General features: G+C 35.3%; 2 protein-coding genes across 2 annotated transcripts; both read right to left on the reverse strand.

Moving 5' to 3' along the window:
- Positions 1 to 4,893: 4,893 nt before the first annotated feature.
- LOC138154691 (olfactory receptor 8D1-like) lies at positions 4,894 to 5,838 on the reverse strand. Its single transcript, XM_069079666.1, has one exon. It carries the CDS (start codon positions 5,836 to 5,838, stop codon positions 4,894 to 4,896), a length of 945 nt encoding a protein of 314 aa, XP_068935767.1.
- Positions 5,839 to 15,869: 10,031 nt separating this feature from the next.
- On the reverse strand, positions 15,870 to 16,814 carry LOC138154785 (olfactory receptor 8D1-like). The gene has a single exon (XM_069079776.1). It carries the CDS (start codon positions 16,812 to 16,814, stop codon positions 15,870 to 15,872), a length of 945 nt encoding a protein of 314 aa, XP_068935877.1.
- Between the last annotated feature and the right edge of the window lie 1,143 nt (positions 16,815 to 17,957).

Genomic DNA, 17,957 nt, shown 5'->3' on the forward strand with positions numbered 1-17,957 from the left:
AATAATTAGGTATGAGTAGTTACAAGAACAGCAAAACTTGTGTGGGTTCAATGCCAATCTAAACAATGGATTGGTAATGCCATATTTTGCTTTGTGCTGTACTATAAGGTCACTTAATAAGGATGTGGTAGCTATTCTTGGCCAATTATGTTTGTTGTGCTAGTAAGAATATCCAGCTAACCCAAGTGGTCCTCAACTTGTCTCCAACTAGCAAAATGTCTTTTTGCCCCTTCTCTGGGCACGATATTTACCACAGATAATCAATAGTTGTAATTGTATCAGCATTCATCTGATCTTCCAGGATGGTTCTGACAGTCCGTTCCCAGAAGGGCTTGAAGGACCAAGAGGTGGTATTAATGGGAAGCACCTTGTTTTTTTTTTTTAACAGCTTGGGGACATAATGCTCTATGTAACCATGCCCTACATCACTTATATAACCATGGTTAATGTATATTTGCTTGGAAGGAAAGGGCTTTTCAAATTAATTCGTTGATAATACAGGATAAAGGTGAGGAAATGTCCTTATTTACCCCACTATGAAAGGAGGGTGCTGCCCTTCTGTAGAGGCCGCTAAGGAGCCAAAGATTTGGTATCATTCCTATGATGATGCAGGTAAGTTGCATAGTAGATAGACCCCTGGGCTTGGAGTCAGGAAGTCACCTCCAAACCAGAGTTGTTACCAGAAAGGATCAAATAGAATAGTATTTATAAACTGCTTAGCACAATGCCTGACCTATAGTAGGCACTTAACAAGTACTTGTTTCCTTCCTTCCTATTGTAATGTAGCTCCCCGAGAAATTTTGGTGGGTGAGCCTGGGAAAATTGAGTGAGTGGAAGTGTATAGAAAGCCTACATCTTAACTTAGCCTTTAGGTCTACCTACATGCTAAAAGTTTATGACCTCTTAGCCATTTTACTACAGGTGACCTTGACACAAGAAGAATTATGGAGTGTGCTGTAGGTGTCATCACCTCTGCTGTGGTTCTGATTTTCCTTATGCTGCTCCTTCTCATTATCACCATCACCACCTTGCATTAAAATACCCATTGCGAACTATAAATATTGGCTATCACTCACAGTATGAATTAGGTCTAAGATATGTAAGATATCAAGATCTAAGACTGTTCTTGAAGTGGGAAAAAGTCTAGTATTTTAGACTTTTTTCTCCACTTGATTTTTTTCCTTCTTTTTCTACATGGTGACTCCTTCAAGAACCTTGTTAATTTTTTAAAAAATTGTTGTTCAGTATGTTTTATTTTTCTTTTTTTCCCCATAGGCATTCTGCCTCTGCCTGTAGGCCTGTCCACAAAAAGCTACAAATTCATTTAAGTTGTAAAATGTTCTCCATGATATACTTAGGACCTTGCCACAAAAATGTGATAGCATCAACAGCTAACAGATTTCTGCTCTCTCTGCAAATGACATGTTAGGCTAATTCTTTCTCCTGAAAGGTGACCCAGTGGTTCCTGATATTTGATTGGCCCATGGGATAAGAACCTAGCTATCCTTACATTAATACACCTTACTGGTAGCCTCTGACCATGTTGATGTACCTTCCTTATGACCTAAGAGCATCAAAAGGCCCACCCTCATATTTGGCAGATAATCCAACACTGAGTCACCACTCCCTTACCTGACCCATTTTTGTATCAAGGTAGAGGTCTGCCCAAAGTTCTATATCCTCATTGAATGTCCTTTCTATGCTGTCTGTTTACTTCCTTTTGTTAACTGTTAAATGACCTAGGAGTACCTAATTTAGTTCTAACATCTAGCCTGAACTAACAGGTATCTGCCTCAGTCAGGCTGACCCCTACATAACACACTAGTAATGTTATGTGACTTTATGGAAGAGGTATGCTATTGACAAAATTAATGACCTTTTGATATATTGAAATATTATCTTCTCTGCATTATCATTTTCTTTAAAAAAAAAAGCCAAAATGCAATTTGTAAAAATAGAAGCAAAAGTGATTTTTCAAGTAAATGAAGCAATGGATGCATAATATAAGCATATAACAACAACAACAATATCAACAATATTAACTAGCATTACTATAGCATCTACTATTTGCCAGGCACTGTGCTAAATTCTTTACAAATATTATTTCATTTGATGCTCACAACAAGCCTGGGAAGTAGGTTTTATAGTGGAGGAAACTGGGGTAAATATAGATTGAGTGACTCGCCCAAGGTAGCACAGAGAGTGTCTGAATCCAGATTTGAACTCAGATCTTCCTGACTCCAGCTCCAGTTCTCTACCCACTTGGAGCACCTTGTTCTGGTCCATATAGTAGCTGAATTAGGTATTAACCTTTGGTTAAGGTGTTGAATGAGGAAATATATACACTGACCATGTCTCCCTACCTTTAACAACATACCTGTCATGAATTACTAGTCATGTTAACATGTATGTAGAGCAAGTATGTGATCAGTCCTCTTTTTACACTGAACATTACACAGAGGATTCTTATTCATAGGATATCATAGCATGAATAGAACTTTGGGATAATCTATTCCTCTCTCTCATTTATAGATTTTATGTTTTAAGTTATTTCTTCCTCAATTATATTTAAAAACAATTTTTAAAGTTAATTTTTCCAAATTTAGAGTTCCAAATTTTTTTCTTCCTTTTCTCCCCTCCATGTTCCTTAAGAAGGCAAGCAATATAGGAAAACAATACTATATGCCAGCCATAGTAATCAATATTGTTTTAGACTATTTAAAATAACTAGACAGTGTAAGGTTGGAATACTTCTGTGGTGCAGAAAATAATGAGTTGGTAGACTTAGAAAAGTAAGGAAAGACTTGGACTTAAGAGAGAAGATGTTATCCACGCTCAGAAAAACAGAGGACAAGCAAGTAAAGTGTGGTCCTACATATATAGATATATATATATATATATACATGATATATATATCTAAATATGAGTATGATTATAGATGTCTAAGTTTATGTATGTGTAAGTGCATGTATATATGTGTATATGTGTGTAAACATATGCATACACAGACACATACACACACTCGGGCAGGTGGGGGAGAATAAAGTGAAAAGTTACCAGCAGAGAACAAAAGAAAACTTACAAGGAAGCAAAGAAAAGATGGACAGCTCAGAGCACAATATGTAGCATTTATTATGGAGGCTTTCTTGAAATAAAAATTTGTTGCTGTATATTTTAAATCTTCTCTTATGTTCTGCTATGCACATAACAATGCTTTCTTTTTCTTAATATGTACTTAACCTTTAGTATTTAAGTTTATATGTTTCTTTTTCTTTTCTTATTGTGTATTTAAGTTTAAAATAACAATGAAAAAGAAGGCAAGCAATTTGATGTAGATTGTACATGTACAGTCATGCAAAACAGATTTCTATATTAGCCAGGTAACAAAAGAAAACAGACCAAAAACTGCAAGAAAGATAAAGTTTACAAAAGTATGCTTTGATCTGCATTCAGATTCCATCAGTTGGAAGTGGATAATATTTTTCATCATGCATTCTTCACAATTATCTTGAGTAACGGTACTGATGAGAATAGTTAAGTCATTCACAGTTGATCATTGTTATAATATTGCTGTTACTGTGAATAATGTCCCCCTGATTCTGCTTACATCATTTTGGATGAGTCCTTGTAAGTCTTTCTAGCCATATTAATCAATATTGTTTTAGACTATTTAAAATAACTAGACAGTGTAAATGATATCATATGATCTGTTCAGTCATTCCTCAACTGATGGGCATCCCCTTAGTTTCCTGTTACAAAGAGCTTTGTACACATGGGCACTTTCATTTACATATTTTTAAAAAGCATTTCTATATAAGGAAAATTACTGACCTAAAGTTATACAGCTAGTTAGTAGCAGAGCTACAGCTATATTATAAACACTTTTAAGTGTTCTTTTCTCTAAATGTCCCTAATAATAATTTGTGATGGTACACAGGGTCCCTAAGAGTAAATTATGCATTTAGATTACAGAGAAAGTATTGGATACTGTCCTATACAGGAGATGAGGACTGACATATAATTAATGGAAGTGTTTCAATGCAATAATTAGAAAAAGGTATCAATGAATATACTTGAGTGAGAGATTATACAACTTGAAAATATGTTGTGTTACTCCAGGCAATCTTCAGTTTTGATTTAAAAAAATAAAGAGATTTATTATGATGGGAAGGAGAAGTTTCCGTATATGTAATATATGAATTCTAGGAGATCGATTGTCCCTCTTTTCCGCAAGCAACCCCATGCCCAACTTGTAGACTTCAATATCTAAAATCAAAGAAATGAGTGATGGGTAATAGAAAAAGTATGGTTGGTGTAGTGTAATCTACTAGAGAATAGCACCCCTTGAAGTTCTCTCAGTCTCATTTCTATAACCCTGCCTCCTTTAATTGGAATTAGAGGAGCATGGATAACTTACTGGCAGAAAAACCATGGGGTCAGTGGGACATTAAAAAGCCAAGTATTGCTGAAGGAAAGATTATGGCAGACTGGGTTTAGGTGAATGGAGTAGTTAAGGAGACTTCAGGAAACTAGGCTAATTTGGGAACAATGAACTGATTTTTGGGTGTTTGGGTGAAAAGAAGGAAAGAAAATAAGTGGACACTGAAAGAGTGTACATGTTAGAACTCCATAGTAGAAATTAAACTCTTAAGGTCAGCAATTGTTTTTATTTTTTTCTTTACATTTCTAGTACATAACAAGGTATATTTTTTGAAGTTAGTGATTAATTAATGCTTGTTAAATGAATGAATGAAAATTAAAGGGTCTGAAGTTATGGCTTTGACTTCACAATGTTTTCCAAAGCTGATCTTTATTTTAGGGGAAATTGGTTACATTTTCAGACAAAGTAGAAAGAAAAACAAAGATCATTGCTGTCTTTAATTTTTCTTGGTGCTACATAGGTCTGGAAAATATTGTATCACTCATGATTTTCTTTAGTACATCCTTGACATCCTTATTCCTCAGGCTGTAGATCAGGGGATTCAGCATGGGGATAACTGTGGTATAAAATACTGAAGCCACTTTCTCCTGAGTCATGCTACTGCTTGATGGTGGCTTAAGATACATGAAAATAATGGTGCCATAAAAGATAGCAACAGCTGCCAGGTGGGAGCTGCAGGTACTAAAGGCTTTAGACCTCCCTTCAGCAGACTGGATGCGAAGGATGCTAGTGAGGATGAAAGCATAAGAGATGAAGATGGCAGCAGTGGTTGAAAACACATTGAATGTACCAATAATCATCAATAGAAGTTCATTGAGGTAGGTGCTAGAGCAGGAGAGCTTCAGAAGGGGGATGATGTCACAGAAATAATGTTTAATGACATTAGGGCCACAAAAGGACAATCTGGCCATGCAACTTGTGTGAACCAGAGTGGTAAAGATACCCATAGTATACACCCCTGTCACCAAAAAGGAGCATACCCGTGGAGACATGACAACATTATAGAGCAGGGGACTACAAATGGCAACATAACGGTCATAGGCCATGGCTGTCAGCATGAAACATTCAGAAACAATAAAAAAGCAGAAGAAGAAAAGTTGTGTCATACACTCAATGTAGGATATGATGTTTTTGCCCCCTATGAAATTCTCCAAGAGTTTGGGAGTAATGGCAGAGGAGTAGCAGAGATCCACAAAGGACAAGTTGCTTAGGAAAAAATACATTGGAGATTGTAGCTGAGGGCCAATAGCAATTAGTAGGATCATGCCCAAATTTCCCAAGACAGTGACAACGTAGATGCCCAGGAACAGGATAAAGAGGAGCAGTTGGAGCTCTGGCTGGTCAGTTAATCCCTCTAAGATAAACATGATTACTGTAGAGTGGTTTAATGAAGCCATTGTTTTGTAGGGTACCAGAGAGCAACACTGTGGAGAAAAGAAGACATATAGAAGACAAAAGATAATTTATCATAGTTTGATGTTCTTGTGTTTGTGGTAACAGAAGAAAGAAATAGATATTAGGAAATGGCAGTACTTTATAGTTTGCAGTGCATTTTATATACTTTATTTTGGTTGAACTTTACACTAAAACCTGATTCCCATTACTGTAGGTATCATTATACTAAAAGCAACTTGAGAGCCCAGACTATCTTCTGATTTTCTTTGTATCCTTAGCCAGAGGGCTTAATATGAAATGAATCATTTTCTGTATTTTACATCTACAACCATTAATGGTTTCTTTATATCTTTTATTTCCTTCTTTAAAACTTCTTGGCATATTAATAGCCTAAAGATATTTCCAGGCAAACACAGATTTTTATTAATAGGAAAAAAGAAAGGGAGATAGTCTTCTTACTTATTTCTTAATCTCCCCAAGACAATTCGGATAGTATAAGATCCCTAATTTCCTTGCATGGTAAAAAAAAATAGGTGAAACTATTGGGCTGCTAGGTGGCACAGTGGATAGTGTACTGGACCTGAAGTAAGGAAGACTCTTGTTCCGGAATTAAAATCTGACTTCACTGTGTGACCATGGGCAAGTCATTTATCCTTATTTGCTTCAGTTCCTCATCTCTAAAATGAGCTGGAGGAGGAAATGGCAACCTTCTCCAGTATTTTTGCCAAGAAAACCCCAAATAGCATCACGAAGAGTCAGACATGATTGAAATAAATGAACAGCCAAAACGTTTCCCAGGATTTCTAATCTAGACACTTTCTTTGCTTTGTCCTCTAAAAATTTGTGCTTTGAAATTTCACCAAAACTAATAGTAATTAAAAGTACAAATGCTAAGGGGGATATGGAAAAATAAATACACTAATGCATTGTTGGTGGAGTTGTGAACTGATTTAACCATGCTGGAAAACAATGTGGAACTGTATCCAAAAGACTGTAGAACTGTGCATAGCCTTTGACCCAGCAATACTTTTACTAGGTCTGTAAACCAAATAGATCAAAGAAAAGGGAAAGAGGACCTATCTGTAAGAAAATATTTATGGCAGCTCTTTTTGTTTTAGCAAAGATTTGGAAATTGAGGGAATGCCCACCAATTGGGGAGTAAATGAATAAACTGTGGTATGTGATTATGATGGATTTTGCCTGACTTCACATCTATAACTGGTATCATATTTCTTGCCTTTTCAGTGGATGGATCAGGGGAAGGAAGGGAGGGAAAGTATTCGAAACTCACAAATTTTTAAAATGGATGTTAAAAATTTAAAATATATATATTTATTTGGCAAATATTTAATACATAGAAATTTAATTGAAAATACTAATAGTAAGGAACAATGTAAAACAATTCATCTTATTATATATTATATTATTATATATAGTTCATCTCATTTGATTTTAATAGCAACCGTATGAAGTTGGTGCTCTTATCCCCAATATAGAAATGAGGAAATTGAGACTGAGTTGTTAAGTTATAGCCTGGGTCACACAACTTGTAAGGGTTTGAGGCAAAATTTGAACTCATGTACTCTCAACTCCAAGATCAAACCTTTCCCCACTATAACCAATTTGCCCCATCATCAATCTCAAGTATTCAAGTATGACCTCTATTTGGATTTACACCCAAATAGTTTCTCTAACCTAGTCTCTCACAGTTTTAAAGAATATTTATAGTTATCTACTGAACATTGAAAATTCAATGTCTCCAAAATTCATCCTTTCTTAAAAATGTTCTCCTATTGATTTTGTAAAAATTTCTGTTAAAGGTACCATGATCCTTTAAAACTAGAAACCTCATATACATCTTGCATTTCTCACTGTTCCCCAACTAGAGTTCATAATTTACTCCTATTATAATTTCCCTGCAGTATTTCTAACATTGAGCCTATTGCCTTTATCTCTACTGTCTTTTCACTTGTTCAGGCATTTTCATATGGATTGTTGGAATATTCTCTTAACTTGTAGCTCCATCTTAAGTCTCCTCCAAATCTAATTTTTCCTACTTTTTGGGGGTAATATGTTTACTTTATAGCTATGGTTATCATATTTATCTCCCTCAGGAATAAATATAGTGTAGCAGAAGTAATTTTGGATTAAAAGTCATTACAGGTAAGCTCCTAGCTTTGTCATTAATTACCTTTATAATTGGTGCCAACATATTCTCTGGCTTAATATGTAATGCTCCATCTATGACACCCAATGGTTGATATGAACCAGTCCACTTGCTGTTCCTCAGATATATCATTCTATCTCCTTTCTCCAAAATTTTGCTCAGACTCCCCGTCCCCCCTCTGCACTTCTAGAATCAAGTAATCAATCAACCAGTATTTATAAGCATTATGTTTTCAGCACTCTAACTAGGCACTGAAGATATGAGTACAAAGAACAAAATAAAAACTACTCAAAATAAGTTTACATTATAATTGTGAAGACAAGCACATGTAAAATCTATATCTATAAATATATAAAAATGGAGTCCAAATATGAATATAAACAAATTATTTATATACATAATAGTTTGGGAGCACTAGAAGTTGAGGAGAATAGGAAGGACTTCATGCTGAAGATAATGCCTGAGTTGCATTTTTTTTTAAAAGAGAGGGATTCTATGATGCAGAAGTAAGAAGAGTGAACATTCCAGACATGGGAGGTGGCCAGGGCAAAGGGATGGAGACAGGAGATGGAGTGCCATGAAAGAAGCCATTCTGACTGGATTTAAAAGTGCAAGAGGAAAAGTAATGCACAATGCTCCCATTGCCACTTCCAGTTTTTTTCCTCTTCCTCCATCACTCAGTAAACTCTCTTCCTTTGAAATTCATGCTATTAATATCTTCCATTCAACCAAAATCCTGGTAGCTGTTGCCTAAAGACTCCCAAGTCACTCTGTCTTTCATCAGTACATTCCATAACTGACTCATAATTTTTCTCTCCTCCCCAACTCCTGCCCTCATACTGGAACACTTCAACAGAGATACTGATCCTCTCTCAAATACCCTAACCACTCAATATCCCAATGTACTCATTTCCCTTGAATTACTCCTCCAACCCACCTTAAGAAGATATTCATTTTCCTTATCTTGCTGTCACCTACAAATGCACTACCTTTATGATCAGGAATTCTGAAATCCACTTATCTGACCATACTCTATTAGCTTTTCACCTCTCCCTCTACCTTCCCTTACAAAACCCTACTCTTCATCTTCACTGTGACCTCCCATCCCTTGACCTCTCAGTTCTTTTCCAGGCCATCTCCCTTGCACTGACTACTCTCTCTTTTTCTCACCAACTTTACCTATTAGCAAAACAATTCAACTCTATATTTTTCTTTTTTGAATCCTTATGCACATTGTCAAATCACCAAATGCACCTAGCTAAGGCAGAGCCTTGGACTGTTCCCACCACTTGTCACCTTTGCTCCTATACACATACTGCTGGATGAAAGTAGAGAAATTCACACAGCCATTCTAACTCAGTCTATTAGAAATTTATGTTATATAATCTCAACTTGGTCCTCACTGTTGCTAGGCAATCCTACTATCTCTTTTTTATCAACTCACTATCCCATTCTCTACTTTGGCTCTTATAAACCTTTTCATTCCTCCTCAAATCTTCTCTTGCTCCCCTTCCATCCATTTTCTCAGCTGAGAAACTTACCTCATATATTTCAGAGAAAATATAGACCATTTATTGTGCATTTTCTTTTCCCCACTTCCTCATCTACTATGCTTAGGTGATTCTATGAATTGTTCTTCCTTCATCCTTGTCTCACAACATTAAGTGGCCTTAGTCTTTACCAAGGGTAACCCCTCTACTTATTCAAATGATCCTATTCCATCCTTTCTCCTCCAACAGATTGCCCCATCTGTCATACCCAGTCTTTCACTTTTCTCCTATTTTTGTATCATTTACTGTTGCCTACAAACATGCCCATCCATGCCTAGCCATACCCATCCTGAAAAAAGTCCTCACTTGATCCTTTGATCCCCACCATTATCCTTTATCTCTTCTGCTCTTTGGAGCTAAACTCCTCAAAAAGGTTATTTACAATGGGTGCCTCCATTTTCCTCTCATTCTCTTCTTAACCCCTTACAATTTTATTTTTACCTTATCATTTCATTGAAATTACTTTCTCTAAAGTTACTAATGATTTCTTAGTTGTCAAATTCGATGGCTTATTATTAGTACTCATTTTCTTTGACCTCTCTACAACCTTTGGAACTATTGATTCCTCTCTTCCCCTTGATACTCTCTTTTCTCTAGATTTTCAGAACACCAGCTCTTCTGGTTCTCCTCTTAAGTATTTGAATACTTCTTTGTGTATGCTTCTAGATCCTTTTCCACATCAAACACTGTAGCCATAGGTGTCCTTCAGGGTTTTTCCTGCACTCTCTTTCCTTCTTCCTCCACACTGCTTCACTGGATGATCTTATCTGCTCCCATGGTTTAGTTACAATCTCTATGCTAATTATTCTCAAGTATACCTATGCTTTCCTGATATGTCTCCTTATTCCCAATCTCTTATCTCCAGTTTCCTTTCAGATATCTGAAACTAGATGTCTACAACACATCTTAAACCAGTATGTCCAAAATAAACTCAATATGTCCTAAAACCTCCATCCATCTTTCCTTACTTATTAGTATGAAGGACAACACCATCCTCTTAGCCCATCAGGTTTGCCACGTAGCATTCATCTTGCATTCCTTACTATCTCTCATCCTCCATAACCCAGGATTTATAATATAATATTTCGGGAAGATCATTTAGAGATTATCTCAACCAAGTACTTCATTTCATTGTTTTGTTTTTTTTTTAAGCAATCAGGGTTAAGTAAGTTGCTCAAGGTTACACGGCCAGTTATTTCTGGGTGTGGTGCTGAGTATCTGAGCCCGGAATTTGATCTCCAGGTCTTCTTGACACTGGAGCCGGTGCTCTTACTCGCTGTGCTACCTGGCCGCCCCATTTCATTGTTAAGTAAAAATAAACGAAGGGGCATGGGGAAGACATTATTGGACTTTCAGAATGAAATATAGTCAATATACCTCATATACCCAACAGTTTAGATATTGCTTATTCATTAGAAGTGGGTGAAAGGAAAGATTTTTTTTTCAAATTTAGTAGAGAGAGACCAGTAATGGAAAAGTAAGAAGAGAACCCATAGGAAATAGAACCAATGAATAGGATGTAGAAAAGGTCCCATTCTATCTCCTCATCCCTGGATCATGTCCTTGTAGGAACAGAATAAACAGGGACTCTCATCTCAGTAAACTATGACCACACCCTGTGTACATTAGGGGCCACTCTGTTGGAAGGTAACTTTTTACCTCAGACCCCCACAATCTGTTTTATTACAGACATTTCCTGAAGATACAGAGAAACTTGGATACTCACCAAAGTGCTTTCAGGATTAGAGGAGTCACTCTTCTGACATAACTATGAGGCAGTAAATGGCTGGTACAATAGATAGAACTCTGAATATGGAGTCAGGAAAACCTGAGTTAATACCAAGCCACAGGCACTTACTAGCTCTGTCTTGTAAAAGTCACTAAAATTCTGTCAGCCCCAGTTTCTTCATCTATAAAATAAGGATAATATCAAAACCTATGTCCCAGAATTTTTGTGATGACAAAAATGAGATAATACCTGAAAATTTCTTTCCAAACCTTAAAGTGTTATGTGAATGTTGGTTATTATTATTTGGACTCTTGTAATATAAGAATATGTGGGGCTGATTCTACAGCAAATTAACACTGATCAACATCCCATAAAAACATGCTTAGAGAGGGGATTTGCTTATGCTTTTAAACAAAAAGATCAGTCCCCAAAAAAGGTACCTCTCATTCTCTCTGAAGATACAGGGGTAAGATTTGCAACTATACAAACTTGAACTTCCTAGTCGAGGTGAAACAGTTTTCATTTATTTATTGTGATATCTTTTGGTCCCAAGAAAATTATTAAAGAAAGAATCCCCCTGGGATCTCATAACTTCAGATTTAAATCCCAAGGGAAAATGCACCTAGGATAATACTTCTATTGACATCTCAGGTAATTTTGTTCAAAATGAAACTCATTTTTTCACTGAAAATAAGAAATGTAAATTATGCTGGAAAGGACATAGGAGGGCTAACTCTTCTAGTACAATAATGTGAGTACAATCATGGCTGACTTGGGGCAGTGAATATACATCTGAAGCAATTCTGATGCACTATGACTTCATTGCCCTCTGTCATCATTCTGCCTCTCTCCATCACAAATATTCCTCCCCCTTTCCTTCACCTCAAGGTTCTGTGATCTTTACACCTTTAAAACACAACAAAATACCCCCTGTTCCTATTCTTTTCATCTTTTATTAGTTAACTAGATGCAACAAGTAGAGATTTTATTTTTTTAAATCATGACCCTTCAGATAATCCCCACAATGGCCTGTAAAATTAATTGCTTCAACTTACTAAAACGATTCTTTTTTTTTTTTTTTGGTTTAGTGGTTTAAGATTAAGATCCTTGCTATCAGGGATAAGAATAGTCTTTCTGGGAAGAGCTGATTAATGTATCAGATGAGTAGGGAGACATTTTACTCCTAGATTTGTAAAGTGTTTTAAGTTATTCCCATGAGAAATCAGGAGATTTCAAAATCCAAAGTAACTTTTTGTTGTTGTTGTTGTTGATAGCTAAGGAATAATATTTAGGCAGTTATTATTCAAAAGAAAGATCATTTTATTTTTGAATCTGGAAGTGTGGTTCTTATCTCAGACCAATTACAAACTAAAATTGTTTCTCTTCTTTTGGCTTTGTAACTAAATTGTTTTATATTTCATTCTCTAAGAGGACCAATGAAATCAAGAAGGTGATGTATTGACTTGCAAGTAAATTGGATTTAAGTGAGGCTGGGCTATGTAAAGTCACCAGTCTCACTCTCTTCCCAAGAGCCATGTAGATCCAGTGGTAAGACCTAGATCAGTATGACCAGAGATGACCTTGGATGCAGTGGGAAATTTTGGCCTTTTTAAGCTAAGATATTTCCCAGGTCTCAGTTTTTCTGAGGCAATACCCATTTATGATTAAGGTTAAATAAGAAATGAACTAGATAAATCTGACCAAAAACTTAATAAGAAAGAAGTCAAAGAAGTGAATAGAATTTTAGATAAGCTAGATATGAGAGATATCTGGAGAGAATTAAATGGAAATAGAATATTCATTTTTCTCAGTAGTTCATGGTACCTTCGAAAAGGTTGACCTTGTAATAGTACATAAAGTTTTTTTTATAGTTAAAAGCAGGAAAGCAGAAATCTTAAAAGTATTCCTTTCAGATCACAATGCTATAAAATTATATTTAATGAAATACAACAGAAATATAAATTACAAACTAATTGGAGATTAAGCAACTAAATCAATGAAACAATCAATAATTTCATCAATGAGAATAAGAATAATGAAAATATCAAAATAATGATACCAAAACCTATGGGATATAGCAAAAGCAGTAATCAGAGGAAAATTTATAACTCTAAATGCTTATATCAGTAAAATAGAGAAAAAGAAGACTAATGAATTCAGTACGCAACTAAAAATTTTTTAAAAAGAACTAACAAAAAACCCACCAATTAAACACTAATTGGGAAACCTAAAAATCAAAAATTAGATTAATAAAATTTACTATGAAAACTTCATTGATTAATAAATAATATCAGACATTGATTTTATGAAAAAATAAACATTTGGTTAATTTAATTTAAAAAAGGAAGAAAACAAAATCACTAGTATCAAAAATAAAAAGGGCTAATAAACCTACAACAAAAATGAAATCAAAACAAATTTAAGGACTTCTTTTGCCCAATTATTTGTCAATAAGTTGAACAGTTTAAATGAAATGTAAGAATATTTTAAAAATACATAAATTGCATAGGTTAGCAGAAGAAGAAATACAATATCTAAATATGTATTTTAGAAAATGAAATTGAACATGGCATAAATGATCTCCCTGAGAAAAACCACCAGCAGAAAATGGTTATACAGATGAATTCAATCAAACATTTAAAGATCAAGTAATTTGAATGTTAAATAAATTATTTGGAGTAATAGGCAAAGAGGGATCCTGTTAAATTCCTTTTCTGAACAACTGATACTGAAACATAGACCAGAAAGAGTAAAAACAGAGAAAGGAAATTGTAAACCAAATTCATTAATTAATATGGATGCAAAAAAAAAAACTGAATAAAATACTAGGTAAAAGATTACAATACATTTGCAAACTTTTTACATTATGATCAAATGGGATTTATACCAGGGATCATTTAGCATAAGAGAAAACTATCAATATAATTGATTATATCAGTAATTAAAGTTTAAAAAGTCATATAATTATATCAATAGAGGCATAAAAAGCTTTAGATAAAGTACAACACTCATTTTTATCAAAAACACATGAAAGTAATGGTATAAATGATTGTTCCTTGAGCTGATTTAAAAAAATTATTAGTCTAGGATATCAAATTTAAGTTAAACTACTGATTGCTATTTCTTAATGAGGAAAAGAAGACCCCCATGCTTTATATTCAAAAATTTTTCCCTCCACATACCAGTTTCACAATGAACACACATATCAAATGGAAAAGAAATTCATTTATCCAAGTCATTAGCAAAACAGATATCAGAAGAATATATATGAGAATATATATATATATATATATATGCCAGAAATTACACATGTAATGCAGTACAATCAAGAGAGAACTCCAGATCTCAACCAAAAGAGAAATTCCCTCAAATCTCTTAATATAGCCCTAAAGACAAGATCTGAATCAAACATTCCTCATTCCAAGAACATATTTCTATTCATTATAGTTTATATAATAAACACTAATAAGCATAGAATTTAATTTCACAATAAGTTCTAATTGGTTATATGATCTCCTGGTGGCTGACTCAGTGGGTCTACCCTGGAAAAAAACAGGTCCAAAACTAGAAAATCTTCCCCTTTGTGTTCCGAAGCAATGGAACAATTTTATCAATGCTTCAAAATTCATCTAATTGTTTGTGGGGCATGTTATCACTTATCAGAGAAATGTGTTCTCCATTGAATTAAACTAACTGGGAGTCATTACAAGAACAGCAAAGGCTGAGGAATGGGTTAAATGCCAATCTGAACATTGGATTGACAAGTTAAGTAAGAAATTATATTTTCATCATGAGTATGTGTGGAGTTACTCAAGTCAAGCTTCAAGTCTGATTTTAAACAGAAAAGAGTTTTGTTGTGGTGGGAAGGAGATGTTTCCATGGATGTGATAGATGCATTCTAGGGGTATCTTGTTCCTCTTTCCCTAAGCAACAACCAGGTGCAACGTGTAGACGACAATATTTAAAAATCACAGATAGTAGTAATGAGGAATTTGAAAAAAGAATGCTAGGTGTGTTGTAATTTCACAGAAAATAGCATCCTTAAAGTTCTCTCAAAGTTTCATTTTTATAGCCCTGCCTCCTTAACTTTTAATTTGGGGACTGTCTAACCAAACTGCTAGCAAATCATGGGGCAGTGGGATACTAAAAAGTTAAGTTTTGCTGAAGTTATGCTGGGGTTATGGATCACCATGTCTAGGTGAGTGGAGTGGGTAGGAAGGCTTTAGGAAACAAGGCCAATTTGAGGACACAACTAATTTTAGGGTGTTAGGGTAAGGTTAAATGAAAGGAGTGGACACTGAGAGGGTATATGTGTCGCAATTCCATTGGAAAAAACTAAGTTCAGGAAATGTTTTATATTTTCTTTATATGTCTGGTACCTAACAATGTGTATCTCTTGAAGTTGATCCTTAATACTCATTGAATGAATTAATAAATCTATGAATGAAAACTACAGTCTTTGAAGTTATGGTTTTACCTACTTCACAGTGTTTTCCAAATCTAAGTCTCATTTCATGGGAAATGGGTTACATTTTCAGACAAAGTAGAAAGAAAAACAAAGATCATTTTCTTTAATCTTTCTTGGTGCTATATGGACTTGGAAAATATTGTACCCCTCGTGATTTTCTTTAGTACATCCTTGACATCCTTATTCCTCAGGCTGTAGATCAGGGGATTCAGCATGGGGATAACTGTGGTGTAAAATACCGAGGCCACCCTCTCCTGAGTCATGCTATTGCTTGATGGTGGCTTAAGATACATGAAAATAATGGTGCCATAAAAGATAGCAACAGCTGCCAGATGGGAGCTGCAGGTACTAAAGGCTTTAGATCTCCCTTCAGCAGACTGGATGCGAAGGATGCTAGTGAGGATGAAAGCATAAGAGATGAAGATGGCAGCAGTGGTTGAAAACACATTGAATGTACCAATAACCATCAACAGAAGTTCATTGAGGTAGGTGCTAGAGCAGGAGAGTTTCAGAAGGGGGATGATGTCACAGAAATAATGTTTAATGACATTAGGGCCACAAAAGGACAATCTGACCATGCAACTCAAGTTAACCAGAGTGGTAAACATACCCATAGTATACACCCCTGTCACCAAAAAGGAGCATACCCGTGGAGACATGATAACATTATAGAGCAGGGGACTACAAATGGCAACATAACGATCATAGGCCATGGCTGTCAGCATATAGCATTCAGAAACAATAAAAAAACAGAAGAAAAAAAGTTGTGTCATACACCCATTATAGGATATTATATTTTTGCCCCCTATGAAATTCTCCAGGAGTTTGGGAGTAATGGCAGAAGAGTAGCAGAGATCCACAAAAGACAAGTTGCTGAGGAAAAAATACATTGGAGATTGTAGCTGAGGGCCAATAGCAATTAGTAGGATCATGCCCAAGTTTCCCACCACAGTAACAACATAGATTCCCAGGAACAGGATAAAGAGGAGCAGTTGGAGCTCTGGCTGGTCTGTTAATCTCTCAAAGATAAACATAATTACTGTAGAGTGATTTAATGAAGCCATTGCTTTGCAGAGTACCAGAGAGCAACACTGTGGAGAATAGAAGACACATAGAAGAGAGAATATTATTTACCGTTCTTTGACATTTTTATGTTTGTGCTTGTAGCAGAATGAAATTGGTTATTAGGAAATGGCAGATGGGAAAAGATTTACAATGTATTTATACACTTTATCACATATGTGCTTCATAACAAAATCTGTGAGTCCAGCATTCTAAGTATCATTGTACTGTAAGCAATTTGAGAGCAGTGACTATCATTTGATTTTCTCTGTAGCCTTAGCAGAGGGCATACATACAAAGTGAATCACTATCTATATTTTCCATCTGTCAATGAGTGATTTCTTTATATCTTTTAGTTCCTTCTTTAACTATTCTTGACAAATTAATGTCCCCAAAATATTGACAAACAAACATAGATGTTTAATAGAAGTAAAAAGAAAGGGAGCTAGACTTCCCACTTATTTGTTAATCTTTCTAAGACAAATTCAGTTGCTATGAGGTCCATATTACTAGAAAAACCACGTGACTGTGGTCATTTCCTTGCATGGTAAGAAGTATACGAAGCTATTGGGGAGCTACATGGCAGAGTGGACAGACTACCAGGCCTGGAGTCAGGAAGACTCATCTTCCTAAATTCAAATCTGGTTTCAGATACTTAATAACTGTGTGACTCTGGGTGAGTCACTAAATCCTATTTGGCTCAGTTTCTCATCTCTAAAATGAATTGGGGAAGGAAATGGCAAAGGAATTCAGTATCTTTGCCAATAAAACCCCAAATAAGATCAGAAAGAGTTGGGAATGACTGAAATGACTGAATAACAGACAAAATGTTTCCCAGGATTTATGATCTAAACCCTTTGTTTTTCCCCTAAAATTTTCTCCTTTGTAGTTTCCCCAACACAAATTGCAACTGCAAGGACAAATACTGGAGGGGATAAGGAATAATAAGCACACTAATACATTGTTGGTGCAATGGTGAATTGGTCTAACCATTCTGGAGAAATACTTGAAACTATGCCAAAAAGGCTTTAGTGTGCATACCCTTTGACCCAGACCTAGGACTGCTATGTCTGTCAACCAAAGGAGACCAAAGAAAAGCACCTATTGGTAAAAAATAAAAGAAAAAAAACTTATGATTGCTCTTT

The sequence above is a fragment of the Petaurus breviceps genome, unplaced genomic scaffold, assembly GCF_028583685.1.
Source record: "Petaurus breviceps papuanus isolate PSGF00001 unplaced genomic scaffold, PetGlider_PUasm1.0 91133, whole genome shotgun sequence".
Classification (NCBI taxonomy): Eukaryota; Metazoa; Chordata; class Mammalia; order Diprotodontia; family Petauridae; genus Petaurus; species Petaurus breviceps.